The sequence below is a fragment of the Hippocampus zosterae genome, chromosome 17, assembly GCF_025434085.1.
Source record: "Hippocampus zosterae strain Florida chromosome 17, ASM2543408v3, whole genome shotgun sequence".
Lineage (NCBI taxonomy): Eukaryota > Metazoa > Chordata > Actinopteri > Syngnathiformes > Syngnathidae > Hippocampus > Hippocampus zosterae.
In genome coordinates this window covers 6,118,943-6,136,142 of record NC_067467.1, presented here as the reverse complement: position 1 = coordinate 6,136,142, position 17,200 = coordinate 6,118,943, and the positions used below count along the sequence as shown (strand labels likewise).

The window sequence follows — 17,200 nt, the reverse complement described above, 5'->3', positions numbered from 1 at the left end:
TTGAGCTTCCCAGCATTTTAGATTTATAAATTTATATAGATTTAGGTTAGAGATTTATAGATTTATAAATAGATTAATAAATAAGTAACATTTGCGGAGTTGAGAGTGGGGGTAGAGTGGAAAAAAAATCCTTGCCAAAGCAATAAGCTAGGCTAACTTTTAGCTTATCTGCTAACTACAAATTATTCATTCATCATTTTTATTGTGGTGAATGAACTGTGAGACACACACGATACAAACACTCAACATAACCAGCAGTCCAACTGACTTTCTGACTTTTGCTTACTTACATCAGAAAGACACAATTCAGTCCGATTATCAGTATGTGTGTACCCGGCTTAAATGCTCGCTAAAATACAACAATGTAGTGATTTTTAACAACAACACCAACAAAAAAAACCCCACATTCTTTATGTTTGGTAAGAGCACAGCCACAGCATACTGTATATAAGTGGCCGATGCAATGAGACAAGCATATAGACATATTAAAAATATAGTAGAATATCTGCTAATATTCCTCTCCATATAGCGGCAAGTATGAATCCTGCTTCTGACATTCAGGCAAAAACAAACAAACAAAAAAAAACGCAAAAGGACGATAGACCTTTTTCAGTGACCACCTCTGCCTGGAATTATCTTCACTCCCGAATGAATGAAGGTAACGTGGACGTAGATGTGACGCCAGAACACAAGTGGTCTGATCTTCAAAACAAAACAAAACAAATCTACAAGGGATTTCCACACGAACTCTCCTGAATTCCTCCACCCATAACCTGCATTCATCTACTTTGGTGATCATTATATGAGGACTTAAACACAGTGCGAGTGAGCGCGCCGCAAAATGTGATCCGCTGATGGCATAACAATCCCCCCTCGACCCCCTTCCTCCCACTGTTAACTACAAAGTAAAGGCAAAACGTATGCGCCGAAGCATCGCATGGCTTATTGTAGAAAAGAAATTGGTCAGTGGTTGCGGCGGCGGCGGTAGTAGTGGTGGCCATTGCTCTGTTATACCAGCAGAAGAGCAACAAAGGAAGACTTGACGGCTTAAAACATGTCACCACGGACACACACCACAATAGCATGGACAGCAACTTCCACGAGAGACAATCAAAAGTGAGACCAAAAAGCAGACACGTGTACGTACAACTCCTGTCCCACAATGCATTGCTTCACCGCAGCTCTCCATTCGGGAGGCTGGGGAGTCAGAAAGGCACAGAGCCATCTTCTAGCGAAGCGCTCTCCTTGTAAAGGGGTACGGGACCGGGGGCGCCCCCCCCCCCATTCCACCCCCACCCCACCAACGTCTGTCCATATTCCCCCACGACGTCCGAAATCCTTATTTTTCTTTTCCGACAGAAATGGAAAAAAAACCACTAAAATAAATAAAGTTGCTCGCGTTGCTGAGGAGAACAGTTCCTGTTGGGATATGACTGAAGGTGAAAATTGCTAAGAGCGAACGTTTCCGTTAAGAGATGGCTTTTTCCAAAACAAAAAACAAGAAACAAATCGTTGTTAGTGATCCCTTGTGTTAATGCACACATACAAACATACAGTCGAGTGTGCGTTTGCAAGAAAACAGCAGCCCGGGTCGTGGAGGGAAGGGGCTGCTGCAATGCTCAATTGTTCTGCATATATGCACGCGTCGCGTTGCCGCATTCGGAGTGACTTAGCGTGTGTTTATTTGTGTGCATTCCAGTCCCAGAGTGCTACACCATCTTGTCCACTGCTCACTACTTCGCATCTACAGTTGCTGTGTGATGAACTCCTCTTGAGTCCCTTTTTGAAAAATAGATTTAAAGGTCTTTATTGACACTGTTCTTGGTTTGGCCTCGTGTAAGGAGGAAAACTGATCACATGTGCAAGTGAGGAGGGCTCCGTGAAGAGCAACACTCATGTGTCGTCAGCTTGCGAAGAAGAATCCTCCTCTTCCTCTACAGGACTGGTGTCAGAAAGTCTCTCCGTCTTTGACTTGGTCTCCAACTCGTCTTTGGGCTCCTCGCCCTGCTCTTCCTCCTCCATTGCCACCTCCTCGTCGTCCTCCTCGATGATGTCCTCGTTCTCCTCCTCTTCTTCTTCTTCTTCTTCTTCAGCCAGGACGTCCTCTTCGTCGTCGTCCTTGGCTCTCTCGTCGCCGTCTTGTGCCACGTGGTTGGGGCACGCCGCGGTGTCCCGCTCGTTGCACTCCACCTGAGAACCGTCGTCGAGTGTGAGCTCAAACTGGAACTTGTCCACGCAGGCGTTGAGCTCCTTGTCGTGGCACACGGGAGGAGGCGACGGGCTCTGCGGGATGGTACTCTGGTACCAGTCCCTGTTGTCCTCCAGAGTGTCCAGGATGTCCTGGGCGTCGGGGTGCACCAGGTCCCCCCAGGTCTCCCAAAGAGGGTGGACGATGTAATCGATGAAGCCAACCTACACACACAGGGAATGCATGTTGTTTAGGCCAGTGAGAATGTAGATGTCATACTCAATTGTGGAAAGATAAGATATCCTTTATTCGTCCCACACTGGGGAAATTTACAATATATATATATTAGCAAATATAGCGTTGAAATGTTTACCAACATTTCAGTTTTTCAGAAATTCTTTTGGGGTGGGGGGTGGCTAAAATGGCTTGTGACGCATTATAGAGTCTGACATAAATCACTCCTCTCCCAGTACATGAGTACGGTATTGGCCCAAATATAAGACGGCCCTGATTATAAGACGACCCCCACTTTTTCAGTCTTATTTCAATGCAAAAACACCGTCTTATTATTCGGGCCAATACGGTACTTGAGAGCCCCCGTTTCGAGCAGTAGTTATCTGGCACACTTGCGACATACAGTTAGCCAGCTAGCGATGCTAACACCCCGACGATGCATCTACACTTAGGACAGTCCGCCGGCACGTCCGCTTTAGAGTGCCTTGATGTCAGCTGCGAGTGCGTAAATGCAGAGAAAAGCAGAAGGATGCGGTTGAGTCCAACAGCATGCGTTTAGAGCGCCTTGTTGTTCTAGCGTGGAAATGCCGCTTGATGACCTGGCGTGAGGTTTGATGCGGATCTATATTTGTGGTTCAAAAATGTAGTTATGTAAAGATAGAAAGAAAGAAAGACGCTAAACAATGTAGCGGTCATTTCTCCAGTTGCAGCAGTGGTATTTGATTGACGGTCGACAAATGAGCGGGATGAGGTTTCCGCACATTTTGCGGACAAACTCACAGCATTTGAGTAGGGGAAGAATTGATTGATTTTTTTTTTTGTGGTGATTTTGACTCACTTTATACACATTTTTTAAATTATTCAAATGTGGCATCGATGTTCCCCAACACTTTTCTCTGTCGTGTATCAAATTTAGAAGATATTTATTTTTCTTGGGACTAAGAATTCTGACGTTTGTGAAACAAAATGCACTCATATTCCAGCTCTATATGGAAATACGTTCTGATCTCCATCAAGACTTTATTTTTGACCCACGCGTCACTCTGCCATCAATGGTAAACGCGAGAATCCAAATAGCTAACTCACTAAGAAGCGGTTGGACAAACCGGAAAGACTTTTTTAGCTGCCACTGTTCATTTGGACTCTGTAACAAATTAGCATTAACAAGGTAGGAGGATGACTACTGCCTTCCCAGATGACAGATCACTCTCTGTACACAGTGTACAGTACTGCTTTTAGCAAACCGGCAGCTACCATCTGCCCAGTGGTGCTGGAGTCCATCGCCACACACCAACAGTGTTAACGACGAAATGGCTTACCTGACTCTTTTCCACCGAGGCGGTGTGCTTGTCGCACATGGGGCTGATCTCCATCCCTCGCTCCCTCTCCTTGTCGCCTTGCCTGAAGAACTCCTGCATGATTCTCTCCGTCCATTGTCGGTACACGGCCAAAGGTTTGGTCGGGTTGCTCAAGTCGGCGCAGTGCACCATGTTCCTCAAAACCTGCGCGGACACAATCGACGAGTTCTTTGCTTTGAGATGTTACCTCGTGACCCCCCCCACCCCAGCCCACCCCCCACGTGACGCCATGAGTCAAACGTGGGGGTGAAAAGTGTGCGCGCGTGGCTGCCTGCCGCCTCCGGGTTGAGATGTCAAGGTCCCTCGAGCTTGGCGCACATAATAACGAGCAGCTGAGTCTTTCATTAAAGTGTTGCCCCGCGATATGTTGACAAAGTAGATCAAACTGAGCAAACTGAGATCAAATTGAAAATGTGCTGCGGGGAAGAGCATCAGAATCTCACAGCTGTCTGGAATCTGAAGACACAAAATATTTGAAAAGGGCTCTTTTTTGAAGTTTTAGCCATTTTGTCTTCGCTAGTAACGAATAGCCGTGAAGTCCTTGTTTATTACATCATCCCCAGTCAGGCTTTCTTGAAATAAACTCACTCAAAATACAAGCAGGAGCAAATCAGAGTGAAAAGAAACATTTTGATAAGCTTATTTTACTAGAAAATGCCTTTTTGTTTTCAGTTTCTTGCTTTGTTGAACTTTCTTCCGCTAGCTAACCACCAATCGGTGATTCACAGCTGCCATTTTGTATACTAACGATCGATGGCTCATTCATTCAAATCATTATCTGAGAAGCACAGCGACAACTATCTATTCATTAGTCACCATTCTAGAGGTTTCTTTTTACTTCGGTTTGTTCCTACTTATATTATGAGTGTTGGGCAAGGTTGGCGTCGATGTGCATTTTGTTTCTTGAAAACCCTGACGGTGGATGGTAAGATTTTTCTGCCATGTTGATGATGTGATAAGGTGCCAAAGTAATGGTCTTGATTTATGGTCAGGACAAGAATGAAATTATTTCACTGTTATGAATGACTCTTTCACGTGATGACTTGTTTAGATCGATGGTCAGTCCAAATATACGGTGGCAGAGCATCCGAGTGCCTCAATGTAACGCAACTGGTGTGGAGACGGCAGTAAGGTGGAACTAATGTGGGAGTGGCCAATTGGATGGGAGTGTCCAATGGGGTGTTTGGAGAACTCCGCCCCCAGTCCACCTTCCGTTCCCACCTGTATCCGATCGGTGTAGTGGTCCAGTAGCAGAACTCCCGAGCTTGTCACTTTCTTGGTTTCCACCATCGTTTTGAGGTCTGCCAGCAGGCTCATGTGTTTGGACATATCTGTGGCCAAAACCTGCACAGACACATTTTCATTGATGATTTTTAACGAGGGGATGATGTTTTACGGGTCATGAGCGTAACAAAAAAAAGTCACCATATCAATGACAAGTTTTCTCAGGCTCTGTCTCTGCCTCTTGCTGAGGTTCTGGAAGATGTCACAGTTGTCCTCATGAAGCAGCTTGAAGCCCACAGCCAGGTGATGGTTTTCCAGAACTGACTCGTCGTTGTACATCAGAGCAAGTTCGGAGTCTGCGGGGTGTAATGCAGATGATATCTTGCACTCGACAAATACATCATATATTTAGAATAAAACCATCAATTAAAACAAAGCACTTGAAACTGACCATGTTGAAAAATCCCAAATTATGATCATCCAGAAGTGTTTTTCTGTCGTGCCATGCACATGCATCTCTACTCACTGGTATTTATGAGGAACTGGTTGGACACTCCTGGATGGTCCACATCGTGGATGGCGGCCGCAAATAACGCAGCCAAAATCTCTAGATCAGTGAACACAGCCTGCCAAGGAACAAAGAAATAACACACCGGTGTCCTCTCCGAATGGGCCAATTGTGGACTTTACCGACTGTGATATGTTTAGCCATGAAGCATTTAGCGATATTTACATCTAGAGCCGGCGTAGACAGCAGTACGTGCGTGGACTGAGTGACATCAGCGGCGTGGAGGCTGTTGTGGTAGGCCACGTTGGCATGGTAATGGTCCTCCAGCGTCATCACATAGGTGACAAACGTATCCACTGGGATCCGAAAGGTCTTCAGGAGATCTCGCTCCTGTAGCCCGGGAAGCAGGCAGTGTCAGTCATTGTCAACCCGCGTTGCTTATTGTGGCAAGCTAGTAGTTTGTCTTGTGTGTTTTTGTTGTTATCTGTGACACAGTTTCACCCTTTAGCTAATGCTAAGGAAGTTAGCAGTTGCTTCTAACCGTGTTTGGACCATAGCGTAAGCTACTGTCACGTATTCAATTACTCAAACATACAGGCTACACGGTTTTAGAGCAGACTTTCCATCTCTCTGCCGGCAATATAGCGTAGCATTATTTTTCACTCCCTCACGCGATAGCGGTAAAGTCACATGATCGTAAATATCTGAATGTGAATTTAGAAGCGGGCCATCGGTAGGGACTTGCTTGATTCAACACTACCGCTACGACGTCACAATTACAGCAACCATCAATTAAAAAAAACAAAAAACAAAACAAAACTGACAGCCCACCATAACTCGCAAAAGGGAAGGCTGCCCTTATATTACAAGCAACTAAGAAGTATAGCATTGGTACATCGACCTCCGCACCTGGAAGATGGCAAACATAATGCAGCTCAGGGGTCTGTTGTTCGAGAACTCCGCCACACGAAAGATATTAAGGCCCCACTTGTTCAAGTCATTCAGCTCCTGAAGACAAAGCATCATCACAAGCGAGATCAAAACACAATGAATCCATCCGGACAGAAAATGAAAAAACTTTTCGGGAGAAAGCTCGAGAAATTAGCGTCGAGTGATTGTTTGTTTTCCTCTCCACTCACTCTGGCTAACGCGTCCTCGTGTTCAGTCTTGACGCCAAAGCGAGGCAAGGTGGAGTTTGAAAGGCTGGAACTGTGCGTGAGTTTCTTCACGCCGCTGATGTGACACATGGGCTTGTCTCGCTCCCTCAAGGTCGGGGACGGGATCTCCACCTCGTTCTGCTTATCTGCCGGAGAGAGGATTTCAGTGCGGTTAGTTGCCGGCAGGGATTGGAGCCTTATTACGGACAGCAGCGTGCAGAGGTTCGGCTTACCTAGAAAGGTAGTGGAGATGTATTCAGACACCTGGTTCCCTGAGCGACTCATCTCTGACAAATGGGACAACTCCCTGTTCAGCATCCTCTTGAACTGAAGAGAGCGCAAACACATTGTTCATCGGATTTGGTGAGAGGTTTGAGACTTGACGGCGCCAGAAAACCCTTCGATGACATACAAAGGTCAAATCGCTTTAAGCATTGCTGTTATAAATGTGAACGGCATCGAGTATATTTTTCCACAAATTGTCCTTTTGTTGATGTTTGAAGATTTGCGTCGTTCCATTTCTCGGGGGTTCACGGGGTTAAATCCCCAGGTGTCTGGTTATGATGTCAACAAATAGCTTTGACAAGGATTGAGGTTTTTTGGCTCACTTTTATTTTTCGTGACTATTCTTTCCGAGTTATACAGTGAAATTACTCTACAACGAAACCTACATGGGCGACAATACCCCCCAGTGTGAAAAAAAATTAATCCATGAAAGTAATTCTCACGTTTCTGCCCCTGTATGTGTGTCTGTGTTTAAATCTGACATAAAATTTGCTATAGTGAAAAGCCCCCTGTTGTGAAATATTTCTTGCTGCAAACGTGATTTCATCGTAGAGGAGTTTCACTGTATTTAAAGTTTGGAAATACCTTTGAAAATTAATCATTGTGTTGATTAATCGTGGTCTCAATGTCTATCAAAATAATAATGATTATTTCAGGGGCGGGGGGGATTCCCATAATCACTCAGCCCTAAGTCACACACAACCTTGGAGCATTGTACATACAGTGAACTTGAACTGGTTTTCATTCATAACTGATTTGTATTTTTTTCCCCCCAAACCCTTTTGCTCCTAAAATTAAGACCACAAACGACAAAGTATTTACTCGGATTATTATTTATCCTTGTAAGGATAACATTGTAACATTGTCAATCTTTGTGTAGGTGTAAATTTTGATACAGGTCTTGCCCCAAATTTCATTTGAATGTGCAGGTGAAGAGTTCTCTTAGTGTATATCCACAGTATCTCATATTTAAAGCTCACAAAGAGCGCAACCACCCTTCTTTTGAGTCACACGCGTTGAATTCAATCATCATGATGATCATCACTGCGTCCCTATTCACAAACGGTGAGAAAATCTATTAGAATTCATGACACTTTTTTTCCCCCCCGCACAATAATAATTCACTGCATGATTGTGATGGCCATCTACTGTTGTGCAATATCAATCCGGTTGCTTTTGTCATTGTTGTATTTTCCCTCAAAGATGTTTGTACACCTTGTAGCAAGCAGGCTTTTTTTGATTAGTAGAAGGTAAAAGCAAAAGCATGTCTGAATGCCAAAGGCACAATGCTATGTCCTACTGACCGATCCCTCACACAAAACAATCTCTTAGGCAACCCGTGCGAGCGGTTGCCGTGGCAACTCCTTCCTCGCAGCCAGTCACTTGATGCGAGAGCGCCGGCTTGCTTGGGTGACAATTCAAAAAGGAGTAGGCAGGTGTCTCTGACCTTTACCAAGGTCAACTGACGACTGGCCCGCCCCCACTCCCCACCTTCCTTCCTTCCTGGCTGTCATACGCGGCATAAAACGCCGTGACGGCCTGAAAAGCAACACCCCCCCCCCCTCCCACTACCCTGTTGCCCCTTGCCATTTTATTTACCATCAGTCACCGTTATCCGTGCCTGCCCAAATAGGTGCTCTGACAGGCTGTCAGGCGGGATCAGGGAGGCCGAGCGTAGTTGTACTTTAAGCCCCCAAACCGCCTCCCCTGTCGCTCTCCCTTACGCATTTTTCTCCTCACGCCGAATGCTGTAACGCTGAGTCATAGCTGCCAACCGACACTAGTACGGCGCCAGGACAAACACCGCTTACTCTGACACGGACTAATGAAAGCGAGCGCTGGACAGACATGACGCACACGTGCACAAATGCAACATGCGTACAGGCAAGGGCCCTTGTGTCTTTCCTCTAGTGTATAAAATGGTTCTCCGGGGTGCGCATGTGACTGGAAACGGCAGCATGCAAATCAATCAACAGTCGAGTTAGACTTCCCCGGAGTTAATTTTCTTGACAAATGTGTTCAGGCTTAGATTTGGAACAAAAATGCAAATAGGCACCCATGTGACCCCGAAGAGTAAAGAGTCCACTGCAACAATAGAACTGGGCTTAAAAAAACAAGAAAGAGAAATGAAATCATCAACATTTTACTTGGAAAAGCAAAATTATCTGCCGATAAAAGAGGAATAACTGACTATTGACTATTGGTTGGTCAGTTGGTAAGTCAACATTGCTGATCTCAAAACCAAACAAGTTTTTGAAACAAGTGTATTTTTTTTCTTCTTTTAAGATGAACTTACTCAGAGCAAGTGATAAAATATCGCAAACACAATAGAATACCATTCATCCATCCATTTTACGATCCACTTTATCCACACAAGAGTCGCGGGGGGGAGGGGGGATCCTATCCCGGCAGTCGGCAGGGGACACCCTGAACCGGTTGGCAGACAATCGCACGGCACTCAGAGACGAAGAACCATCTGCGCTCACAATCACACCTAGGAACAATTTAGAGTGCTCAATCAGCCTGCCATGCATGTTTTTGGGAATGTGGGAGGAAACCGGAGCACCCGGAGAAAACCCACGCAGGCATGGGGAGAACATGCAAACTCCACACAGGGAGGCCGGAGCCGAGATCGAACCCACAAACTCTGCACAGTGAGGTCGACCTGCTAACCACTTGTACACCGGGCCGCCCACAACTGAATACCACAATACCTTAAAGGAGCATCAAGCAAATGATAAACAGTGTTGTACTGAGCTTAGGCGTCCAAAAGAAATATCTTTGTCCAAGTTCAGTACACATACGTCACATCCTGTATGAACCTTATCACAAATACAATTTTACTATTTGACATCCGTTGCAGGTGGATCATTGTATACGTTGTGAAAAACTACACAAGTTCTTCCATAGGATCTACAAGCGGAGATATTTAAAAAAAATAAGCGATTTCTGCCTTGATTTGAGATATTTCATGTTCGATTTTAGTTTTTGAGGTGTAGATCTCACCCCTGTCATTTCTAAAATTGCAGAGCATGTATAGAAGTGACATTTGGGTAAGCAAACTTTGTCTTCCCTCAATGTGTGATGCTCTCAAGCTACTCCAAATGATGGATGCAAACAACCGGGACACTTGATGATTCCAGCAATCTAAGATGGCCACTGCCGAGCCTCCGTTCGGCCTACCTGGTCCCACCAGCCGATGAGCCACGGCCTAGAGCAGGTCTCGCAGAACAGGTCAACCAAGGGGGTCCTGCGCTGCGCCGTGGTCCCGCCCCCCTCCAGGATCCCTCCGGCCGCCTCACCGAGGTCCAGCTCTGCCCCTGCCCTCCCCTGCAGCAGGCTGTAGCTGGAGGAGCGGGACAGCCGGTAGCCCCCCGGCACGGGTGAGGGACAGGGGGACGGCGTGGGGTCAATGGCCTCCACCACACCCATGCTGAGGGTGACGGGGGGCTTGGGCCGATGGCACAGGCAGGAGGTGCGGAAGTGGAGCGGGGTGGGAGCACTGCAGGTGCCCCATTGGCATGAGGGTGTCGTCAGAGTGCGTGGGGAGAGGCCAGGGCACTCCAGAGTGAAGGCTGCCCCGAGAGGGGGTAAAAGGAACGGGGGGGAGGAGGGGGGAGGGGAAGGGAAGGGTGCCGACTATCCTGGCCTACATGCAGCACCCCAAAGTGGCCCACCAAAAGACGGCTCCAGCTTGACTCGCGAGCTAAAGACGCGGGGGCCCAGGAGCCCCTCCTGGATCTGGAATCTGCGGAGACTACATCTCATCCCATTTGGCGATCGGGCTGACCCAAATGTAGAGCCACGGCGGGATCAAGGGAGATGGGAGCGGAGAGAGGGAAGATGGAGGTAAACAGAAAGGGTCCGTCTGAAGGGCACCGAGACGAGCCGGGAGACCAAGACGAAAGCTGAGGATAGAGAGACGGGCGGGATGAGGGAAGCTCGACTGACATAAAAATAAGACGCTCAGACGACGGAAGTGGACGAGAGGGGCAGGTGGTGGTGACGGCAGCGCCGCAGGACGACCCGGGTGTCCAACAATGGAGGCAGCGAGAACATGGGGGAAGATGGCAAGATTAGAAAATAAACAGAGATGGGGGGGGGGGGGGGGGGTATCAAATCCTGGGACGGTTCTTTCTAGCCGCGGTTTGGAAAAACAGACTCCGTCTCCCTGCGTCGACCGCCCCTCCCCCACGGTAGGGCTCCGAGAGAGGCCAGACCAGTCCTCGTATGAGTGGATCAACCCCGTCTGTCCCCCCCGAGTCAAGCTCAACGACCCGCTCCGTGTCACTCCGAGCTCGCAGGATGCCAGAGGGCGATACCCGCCCGCCTTCAGCAGCCACTTCTCCCTCCTCCTCCTCTTCCGATGCCGTCTCCACTGGCACCTCTTATTTCCCCGGGATGCCGTAGACTGGCTCTCGCAAGCTAATCAGGTGGTGTGGCTGCACGCGCATGCACGTGCGTGCCTGCGCCTGCTGCCTTCTGCTGGAGGCCTCAGTGCGCCTGCGCGGCGAGGCGGCGTGTACGTCTGTCAAGAATATGCCCGTGTTTGTGTGCGCGTGTGTGAGAAAGTGAGAGACTGAGTGGGAAGACAGTACTCAAGTGTCTCTTTGTTGGATCTCTGTAGGTCGCTAGCAACACAAAGCCTCCGTTTCACCGCCTTGAGAGGTTTCGACACAAAACAACACCCAAACAAATCCTCATTGTTCATCTACAGAGCTGAGCATGTAAAAAAAAAAAGATGAGCAAGAGGAGAGATGACGTTCAACAGAAAAAAAAAATGGTGCCTGTTGCTTTAAGATGCAACACTACTACAAGAGCGTTGCCTGCGATGTCATTGGATGCCGCCCGGACCACATGGCTTGCGGTCAGAATGGCGAGCCAATGACGAAAAGGCAGAGGCAGAGCCTGCTGCCGTTCGATAGCAACCAAGGTTACAGAGGAGACAACAGCATCAGGACCACTACACCCCTCCCACCGCACATAAAGCATGCCCTCACCACCCACAGGCTGTCACTAAGTCCACTCTCGCTGGCCTGCGCGCGCACGCTCAAGACGCCGCGTGCACATACCGTCATGAGGAAGCATGAGTATGCGCGATGCCACACATACGAGCTGTGATTCCAAGCGACTGATGTATAGTGACAGGCGGAGCAATAAAATGCTCTTCCATGGCGGAAGGTGTGTAACCCATCAGATTTTTCAAATGCAAAATGTGTGCTTTGGCTCAATCACAATTGTGAAATACAGTATCTATTTATCTATCTATCTATCCATCTACGGTATTGCTTTCAGGGACAGTTAGTAGACAGCCATTGATTTACATGGCCTTCAAGCCATCCATCAGCTTATTTATCTATAGAGCTATCCAGCCATCCACCCACCCGTCCATCCATCCATCCATCCTTGCAACATGATGCACTAGCGGTTAGCTCGTCTGCCTCACAGTTCTTGTCTTTTGGATTTGAATTGCGGGTGCTCAAGCTTCTACCAGCCTTCCAAAAGCATTTAGCATTTTTTAAACATTTAGATTACGGAGTAATCCAAAAGTTATTCAAATTACTCAAGTTACATGACTTTAATATTATGATACTTGGATTATATTGCGAAATTCATTTTAGAACACGTAACTAACAAACTGTATGTCGAACGAGTTGTTGGTCGGTACTGGAAGTTTGTGCAGTGTTTGGTTTGTGTACATGGGTGGCAGACAGGTACCTTGTTGGAGGCCATCTCGCTGACCGATCGGTGGGTCTGAATAGTCTCCAGCTGGTCCAGACACCAATCCAACTCTTCAAGTGTCTCCCGAGCCATCTGCTGGTATGTCTCCTCTGGGAGAGGGACACACACAATTTAACCAAACATAGGCGAGATATATTCTATATATACACAGGTGTAATGTCCATCCCAGTACGCGGCATCCTGTGTACTTTTGCAGATTTTTTTTTTGTATTTGCATTTTTGTTCATATAAATGTCACCTAAATACACACATTTATTTTTATATAATTATTATCATCATCATGATTATTCCTTGATTGATTATTGTTTTTACATGACTTGAGATGAAACAATCTTACCAGAGAGGGTTGCTTGAGGAACGGTGGGTTGACTTGTGACGGGCGACCTCCTGTGGACAAATATAGAATGACATCAGAAGCAGAATCGCACGCTGCTGCCCCCTGTCGATCCATGACACACTTTTCACCGTGTGCACAACCAACGCTTTGGACACCGGGGCTGGCTGCTCAATATTTCCACGTATGGAATTCATTCCTCCTTCGTGTAGCCACAAAACAGTGGTAACCATGCATTCGATTGCTGAATAGTGATTTAAGATTCAATGTGCTCTCCCCCTCAGCCCCAAAAATACATCTAAAAATGGGTGTTACGCTTGAAATATTCCAAAAAACTCAAAAGTGTCTACCGTGCCGTTTGCTGCAAATAGCCTTCATCGTTAAGCAACGAGGCGGCAGACATTTTAAGGACACCGCTGCATAATTATAGAATCCTGATCATTCTGCTGCATTGCTTTATACATCATATTGATGTGGAGGCTGAAGGACTGCCAAAAACCAAACGGCTTGCGTCTATACCGCATCACAAAAAAAGAGCATCCTTTTTAGTGTTATTGATCATGTCGTTCCACGAGATGCCAAGGATAGAAAAGTATTCCAACCACTGAGGCGGAGAGGCATCGAATAAAGCCGGATACACATACATGCTGATAACCGATTCGATTTGGAGACTGATTCGCCACTTTCGATCAAAATCAGCAACGACTTGATTGATGTCTCTGTAAAATTAGGCTCGGTGATTCCACTAATGAGTTCGACCAGGCCACGGACTCTGCGTCGGTAATGTGACACGGAAGGATAGCCAGCTAATAGCGTGTAAACGTACCAATATTTGAGCATATGCCCGCAATTTACCTCAAAGCTTTTACAAAGACCCGATTATCTTGAGCTAAAGTCGTTATGTGCGTACCCTGCTTCAATGGAAATTAACTCATTCGGTACCAGCCGATTCTGGACCAAGTCTGAAAAGACGTTTAAAAACGTCTTTGGGAGTGAATGAGTTAAGAGCGCCAAAATTATGATAAGCATATGCGGTGCCCAATGAGGCTACGTAGGAAACACACACGCGGCCAGGGTGAGTGTAATTATTGGGGGTTGGGGATCGGGGCGAGGCGACATGATACTGACTTGTTCGTGGGTGTGGTGACATTGGCGAGGATGGTGAAGTTGCTTCTTACAGAGCGTAGACTGGCCAACACCTGAGGAAGAGGTGGGACAGTAATAATGAGACAAATTATTGACAATAACTGTCATGCTTTCGAAAAATTGGCAACATACCTGAGCGAAAGGGGTGACAATCATGTCTTCAGCGTGCCTGTGGATGAACGGTGTTTAAAAAAAAATGTCTGTGGCTTTCCATGAAGATCAGAGCACTTCTTAAGCATCCAATCAAATGCGGCACACACTCAATCATCGCCATTGACGGGTCTGGACGTCAAAAGATTCATTTTAGCCGGGCTGCATCGAATTAGTTACAGTTATTGGACTATTCATCAGCGCTTAGCGCCTGCTGGATTTGTGGCCACTGTTAGAAACGTCGTCAATTCATATTTCTCTTTGGAGGTTAAGCGGTACAAAGTTGGGAGCACGGCGACAAATGTGACGGATCCGGGTGATGATGTCTGCGTTGCCTACCCCTCACTGTTGATGGAGGAGTTGCGTGACATGGTTTTGGGGGACGTGTCGTAGTCGGAGTCGGAGCGGTACAGGAAGGACTCCCTGCGCTGGCTCTGGGGGAAGGAAGGGTGCAGCACCAAACCCGGACTCGCCTGCGAATCCATGGGACTGCGTCCTGGCGACGGGCCATTCTCCGAATCGAAGCTGAAGAGGGGGGGGGGGGGGGGTGGAAAAACGTGAAGATGTGAACCCGTTTGATAGTGACACCAAGTTGGGACACTAGAAACCGTCGCGTTTCGTCTGCGCGTGTGAGGGGGGTGGGGGGGAGAAAAAGATACGCTGGGCGCAGCTCGCAGCTGTTGGATGGCACGCCGCCACGAGGCTGCTGGAAATGTCGCTTTACTGACACATTAGATTCGCCGGCAAAATTAGATGCATCAATCCAGCTTCGCGCCAAAGACATACTGTTCCAAAGACGACGCTTTTATGCTCCTTGGACACTGATCGCACCTTCCACAATCAACAGGAGCTGCTTCAAAAATCACGTCTGTACAAAGATCATTTTTAAAAATCATTTTCTGTACAAAGAAAATTTGTATGCCTATACAGCCTCTTCCTTTACGTGGCGGCGTTTATATATATCCATCCATTTTCCGATACGCTTATCCTCACAATGGTCGCGGGGGGGCGGGGGGGTGCTGGAGTCTATCCCAGCTGTCTTCGGGCAGTAGGAGGGGGGACACCCTGAACCGGTTGCCAGTCAACAAGCATCCGCACTCACACTCACACCTCGGGACAATTTCAGAGTGTTCAATCAGCCTGCCAAAAAAATGTTTTTGGAATGTGGGAGGAAACCCAGAGAAAAGCCACACAGGCCCGGGGAGAACATGCAAACTCCACATAGGAAAGCCGGAGCCGGGATTGAACCCACGACCTCTGCACTGTTAGGTCGACGCATCGGGCCCCACTAATAATAATAATAATATACAGTATGTGTGTGTGTGTGTGTACCAAATTATGATTCCTTACAGTGGTGACAGGCATGATTTTATCTTGAATACAGAATTCATGAGGTTAATGAAGGGTATTTAACAAACTTCTCACATCAACAGCCAAAGAGGGCATGACTGAAATATGCCCATTTTTAATTAAAAAAAATGGCGATGAAAGCCATCCATAAAGTCCGTTTCGATAACTACACTGTGCCTCTCCCAAGCACGGTACAAAAATGTCGGAAAATTCAGTGTAAAAATCTTCAAACCTATGCAATGGAAAAAGTCTACCCGCAAAAACAAAAGGAAAAAAAATGTAAGGACAGAATGACTTGAGGTCAAAACTTGGCACCAAATGGCTTGGTAAATCATTAACATCGCTGTTTATCCTTCAAATGAAAACTAAACAAGTTGACGAATGACATCACAGAAAGTTAGGGGTATTCGGCTTTCTGATCAAATTTCATTTATTTTGTGCAGATGCAGAACTGCGCTGCGGGTAATCCCACGCAACCGTGTGCCAGTTTTTTGTGCATTTTGTTTCTTTCCACATTGTTTCTTTTCACTTGTTTGGCTGCGTCATCAAAAGTGTCTTGCGGTTCGATGAGGCCGCTATTCAATTGCCGTGGCAGCTGCGTGGGTTGCATTCAGGGACACCTTGTAAACGAAGGTGAATGAGTTCTTTCTGTCTTTCTGTGTTGTACCGGTGAAGCGTTTGGGGGAGTTGACGTTTGTATCGGGTGCCGCAAATGATGGCATCACAAAATGTTGTTTTTTTTGTTTGAAGCGGCGGTCGCGCGGAGCGACAGTTCGGCACATTCACTTGTGGACTGAAATGATTTGCGTTAAGGGCTACGATTCAAGAACGCGCACTTGGATGTTAAAATGTCAGTCCTATCAAGTTGTTTCTTAAAAAAATTTTTTTTTAAAGTACAAACAAAAGTGAAACATATGCCATGCTCATTCAAGAAAAGTTTGTTTCATTTTTTTTTTTTTAACAATGAATATCAAATCCAGTTCCATCACAATTGCGAGGTGTAATGACATGATCAAGTAGGTCAAAGTCAAATCAACGTCGCAAAGCAGTAGAATGCAATTTTGTGGAAAAAGGAAAACACTTTCACTTCAGCCGAGTGTTTGCGCCGTTGAGGGAGAGAACACAGCATGTGAAGAGGACTTATTAAAAATAAATAAATAAATAAATCACATATGAAATCACAATCATGTTAATGAAGGAGGGGAGAATCGAAATCAGTATCGATGCTCATTTGTCAGTTCTTGTTTTCGGCCCTGGTCCGAAAAAAAAGTGTAATCCTTACAAAACACATTCAGAGAGACTGGAAGAGTCACAGAAAGGCCCTGAAGTGTGAATTAAAAAAAATAAATAAATAAAAGCTTTTTACGATTTTACGATTCACCTCCTTATTATGGAACACCAAGACTCCTTATTTTGGATATTTGCATTTCAGAAGTTTGGAGAAGGTCAAATAAAGTTTTAATGTAAAGTGTGTTCATGCTGAAAATTCATCCGAAGTTCGATATCCTCAACATTTGGTGAGTA

The 17,200-nt window shown here is 46.5% G+C and overlaps 1 protein-coding gene across 4 annotated transcripts in view; it reads right to left on the bottom strand.

Annotated features, from left to right (window-relative positions):
- Positions 1-382: 382 nt before the first annotated feature.
- pde4a (phosphodiesterase 4A, cAMP-specific) overlaps positions 383-17,200 on the bottom strand; it is a 54,010-nt gene continuing 37,192 nt past the window's right edge. For 3 of the 4 annotated variants that reach the window (XM_052048309.1, XM_052048307.1, XM_052048308.1), the window contains exons 2-15: positions 14,666-14,851; positions 14,309-14,345; positions 14,159-14,229; positions 13,034-13,083; positions 12,673-12,785; positions 6,903-6,996; positions 6,652-6,815; positions 6,422-6,520; positions 5,738-5,902; positions 5,531-5,630; positions 5,206-5,360; positions 5,002-5,124; positions 3,742-3,924; positions 383-2,412 (exon numbers count right to left, since the gene is read on the bottom strand). In XM_052048309.1, coding sequence (XP_051904269.1) covers positions 1,894-2,412; positions 3,742-3,924; positions 5,002-5,124; positions 5,206-5,360; positions 5,531-5,630; positions 5,738-5,902; positions 6,422-6,520; positions 6,652-6,815; positions 6,903-6,996; positions 12,673-12,785; positions 13,034-13,083; positions 14,159-14,229; positions 14,309-14,345; positions 14,666-14,811 — 2,019 coding nt within the window. In that variant the 5' untranslated portion in view covers positions 14,812-14,851 and the 3' untranslated portion in view covers positions 383-1,893. Of the gene's footprint in view, positions 2,413-3,741; positions 3,925-5,001; positions 5,125-5,205; positions 5,361-5,530; positions 5,631-5,737; positions 5,903-6,421; positions 6,521-6,651; positions 6,816-6,902; positions 6,997-10,137; positions 12,291-12,672; positions 12,786-13,033; positions 13,084-14,158; positions 14,230-14,308; positions 14,346-14,665; positions 14,852-17,200 lie in introns of those variants that run through there. The other variant, XM_052048310.1, reaches the window with a different exon arrangement.